General features: G+C 37.5%; 1 protein-coding gene across 1 annotated transcript; it reads left to right on the plus strand.

Annotated features, from left to right (window-relative positions):
• Positions 1-3,193: 3,193 nt before the first annotated feature.
• Positions 3,194-4,142, plus strand: LOC130837317 (olfactory receptor 2M4-like). The gene has a single exon (XM_057710143.1). It carries the CDS (start codon positions 3,194-3,196, stop codon positions 4,127-4,129), a length of 936 nt encoding a protein of 311 aa, XP_057566126.1. The 3' UTR covers positions 4,130-4,142.
• Positions 4,143-4,725: the final 583 nt, after the last annotated feature.

Here is a 4,725-nt window from a genome sequence, read left to right on the forward strand (position 1 = left end):
CAGGTCTCGAACCCGAGTCCCCTGCATTGGCAGGCAGATTCTTAACCACTGTGCAACCAGGGAAGTCCTGCAAGGCACTCCTTTATTCTCAAATGTTCAAATCAGGAATGAATTTTTATTTGAATACTGACATAACATTTTAATTCTGTGAAAATAAATAAAGCCATGGCATTTTTGTGTACTGTTAAATAAATCAAAACATCTCTGAGAAGAGTTCTACCATTAAGTATGATCATCAAAAGTTAATTTTGAATATCAATACATAAAGAGAATATTTCCTAGGGAAAAAATGTGCAGCAAACAAAGTTTAAACTAATGTTTCCATTCTACATAGAACACTGTGATATGCATAGGCCATATATCATTGAAAGGTAGTTTACACAACAATTCTCAAGAATCTGCTCTGTCCTTGGAAATACATATTATCTGGTTTGATGTACACAATAATAGATGTAGGTTGTGGATTTTAAATAGAAAAAGTTTGATATACCTCCAGTTATGCCATTGCTCATTGAAGTGTCAAAAGGAAAAGTGAATATCTTTACACTATAATACAATTCTACAGAACATATTTGAAAACTCCTACTTGTTTAGAATTTTTTTTTTAAATGGAATGAAAGATAGACCTCAAGGATAAACACCCACCATGGTAAATAATCTGGGGTCAGTGCATATTCAGTATCAAAAAGCATACTATGAGTTAAGGAAAAGTTAGATTTTTGTTTGTTCCTTATATGTGGTTTATTAGAAGTAGCCAATTACATATTTCTATAAAAAGGTTTATGCCATAAACTATCAGGTCTCTCTTTATAATGGGAAATAGAGTTATTAGCATCTCTAAATCTAATCACTTTGTAGAGCAATTCCAGAAACCTCAGAACCAATTCACCAAACTCATTCTTAAAATTCTGTTCCTTTAGAATCATTGTGGTTTTTTATTAACTATTAAATAAAATATTATTAAATTAATAAATAGTCAACCATATACTAAAACAGCGTGTGGCTTAATGCTTATTCGGGAGTTGTGCCCATGAATTATGAAACTTAGGAAACTTGCAGTGGCAGAGAAAAATAAGGAAGTAAGACTGTATGATTTTAGTAATTTAAAGGTATCTCTATCAAATATGTTAAAACAAATATAGAACGAATGTGTGATGGTTCGTTTCATGTGTCAGCTTGACTGGGCTAATGGATGCCCATATGGCTGGTAAAATATTATTTCTGAGTGTGTCTGTGAGGGCATTTCTGGAAGAGATTACCGTTTGAATTGGTAGACTGGCTAAAGAAGATTGCCCTCAACAAGCTGTGTGGGCATGCTCCAATTTACTGAATGCCTGAAGAAAACAAAAAGGCAGTGGAAAGGTGAATGTGATCTCTGCTTGAGATGGGGCATCATCTTACCCTGCCTCTGGCATTAGCACTCCTGGTACTTGGGGCTTCACTCTTGGGCCAGGATTTATAAGATTAACCCCCTGGTTTTACAACCTTCAAACTTAAACTGGAACTTATACCATAAATTTCCCTGGTTCTCCAGTTTGCAAATGGCAGGTTTTCAGACTTCTGAGACTCCATAATCATGTGTTTCAATTCCTATAATAAATCTCATGCTGTATCTATATCTACACCCATATCTATATCTATATCATCTATATTTCCTATTTGTTATGGTCATATACTGTTTATTGGCTCTGATTAAAACAAACATTGTTACCAAAAGTTAGATTTTCTAAAAGCTGAATTAAAAATAAGACCATGAAAAAAAATGGAAAATAAATTACATTATTTCAAGATTTGAAGTCTGGACTTTCAAATTTTGGTGGTGGTGATGATGTGTATCAGGGGAAAAATGTGGATCTATTTGGATTAAGTTGTATTTGGTACATAATTACTTTGAAACTCTAGGGAAATTTCTATATAGCATGATATTTCAGAAGCACTGGTGTATTCCTTCCTCCACTGTCACTGCCTGAGATTTACCCTGGCAGCCCTGGATGCTGTAGGTATGGTCTCCCTGGTTGCCATGCTTGCAGACCTAACCCACCCAAATTATCATACTTCAGCCACCAAGAGATTTCCTCAATGTAAAATCATTTCACATCTCTCCACATCTTTACTTTACATCTGAAAATACTTCTTTGATAAATGCTTAAGTAAAAACAAAATTGACCAGATTCTGGCTGTGATCTGATTCCTCATACCTATCCAGACTCATTGTTGTGGTGCTTTCCCCATCTGTTTAAGTATATCTTGGGTTCTGTCCATTTTGAACTGTGAGAAGTCAGATATTTCTTACAGTCATTCCTTTACTCACTGTGGTGGAACAAGCCCCTTCAGGCTGCAAAAGGAGACACTGCAGTAAAACTTTTAAAGAGCAAAGAAGGGTTCTCATTTGTCATTAACCTAGAGGTTAATGACACTGAACATATAACATTTCATTGTAGCAGAAAGAAATCAATCCCTTAAAAAAAGAGCAGTTAATTCCCTCTCCCACCCCTCAACCAAGTTGAAAAAGCAAAATTATTCTCAAAATAGAAGTGTATGTCTTTTACTTCCCTAAGAAAAATAAAATAATGGTGGTTTTGATGAGTTAAGAAAAGACTCCAATTCAAAGCTTAGTTTGAGATGGAAAAGTTAAAATGTACATTTTCAAACCTTTTTCTGAATTAGGTATACAGATTATCCTTTGGGGGTAATAATATTGATCCAATGCAGTGTTTCACTGGGCTTGTACCACATACAAGGAGGGGACAGGATGGTGGAGGGAATCAAAAGGAGAGGAATTCCATAGTTAGTGAGGAGAGACGTGTTAGGACCAAAGGCTATAAAGGTCAATAGAGAATTTCACATGATCAGAGATGTTTCATAAAATTTAGCAGCAGCTGTGTGTAATTATTTTTCTCCTAGGTTCTCTATTGACTGTGTACCTGTGGATAAGCCAGTAATATACAGTTTTCTTTTCTGGAAAATAGGGAAGATACTTATTGAAGCTGTTATTTGTGATGTTTGGATGAGGAAACAACTAGAAAGCAATGGACAAAGTTGCATAAGTTATTGTGCCCAAAGGGGAGGTAACTGAAATTCTTATACATGCTTACAATACAGCGTGCACTTGAGTGCATTGCCATTTGAAAACTAAAGTAATAAATAAGCTTGTATCCACTCTGGAACTTACAAATAAAGCAAATTATCCAGGATGGTTTGGAGAAACCAGACTTTCAACTTTGACTTCATCCTGTTAGGAATCTTTGATCACAGACCCACACATATCTTCCTCTTCTCTCTGGTCTTGGGCGTCTTCACAGTGGCCTTCATGGGAAACACTATCATGGTTCTCCTCATCTACCTGGACACTCAACTCCATACCCCTATGTATTTCCTCCTCAGCCAACTCTCCCTCATGGACCTCATGCTCATCTCTACCACTGTCCCCAAGATGGCTTTCAACTACTTGTCTGGCAGGAAATCCATCTCTCTAGCAGGTTGTGGAATCCAGATATTCTTTTATGTTTCCCTGCTCGGAGCTGAATGCTTCTTGTTGGCTGTCATGGCCTATGACCGCTATGTGGCTATATGCCACCCTCTTCGATATACCATCCTAATGAATCAGAAACGCTACATCCTCATGACTGTTGCTTCCTGGATCTTGGGCTCTCTTGATGGCATCACTGTGCTTGCAGCATCCCTCTCATTCTCTTATTGCAGCTCTCTGGAAATTCATCACTTTTTCTGTGATGTTGCTGCCCTTTTACCTCTATCTTGCACAGATACCTCTGCATTCGAAAGACTGCTTTACATCTGCTGTGTAGTGATGCTAGTCTTACCAGTCTCCGTGATCATCGGTTCCTATTCGCGAGTCCTTCAAGCTGTCATCGGCATGGGCTCTGAGGAAAGTCGCCGCAAAGCCTTCGCCACCTGCTCCTCCCATCTGTCTGTGGTTGGACTCTACTATGGAGCTGCCATGTTTCTGTACATGAGACCAGCTTCTAACCATACACCAGACCAGGACAAGATGATATCAGCCTTTTACACCATCCCCACCCCCATGCTGAACCCTCTCATCTACAGTCTTCGCAACAAAGAGGTATCTAGAGGACTTCAGAAACTGTTGAGGAAAGGAAAATTAAGGTAATTTTGTCCAACATCTTTGAGTGCCCACTCTGGTCAACAATTCTTCCAGGAAACTGGAGTCCCTTGCATCATCTTATTCTCCCTACTGTATTTTTCTCCCACTTTTATTTCCAATTTTAAACAGTTTTATTTAGTATAGCATCATATAAACATCACAGGTAAAGGGGACAGTTTAGATAATAGCATAGGCTGCTTCACCCTTGTGAATTTCTTTTATACCACTAATTGTTATCGATGAGTACTTGATGCTTGTCTGTGAACTCAGGTATAAGTCTGATGATCTTTGCTTTATCCAAGACAAAAGGTTGGTGTTGATCCACTGTGAGCTCCTTCTCTCTTTAAGGATTACTTAAATTAACTTGTCTTCATTTTTAGCTCTGCTTGAATGCATGTTTTGACTTTTATTCCTGACTCTTCCCTACTTAATTCCCAAGCATTTAGAAGTGGGGAGTTAATGTTGACAATTCATTCAATCAAGGTGAATATTTTGATGAGCCTGTATAAAGTATCTATTTGGTTAGGCTTCACAACCTTCATCTTTATTGTGATTAATTGTATTCCTCATTCAACCTTATATTGACAACTAAAATCTATCTG

Source organism: Hippopotamus amphibius, chromosome 15 (assembly GCF_030028045.1).
Source record: "Hippopotamus amphibius kiboko isolate mHipAmp2 chromosome 15, mHipAmp2.hap2, whole genome shotgun sequence".
NCBI lineage: Eukaryota > Metazoa > Chordata > Mammalia > Artiodactyla > Hippopotamidae > Hippopotamus > Hippopotamus amphibius.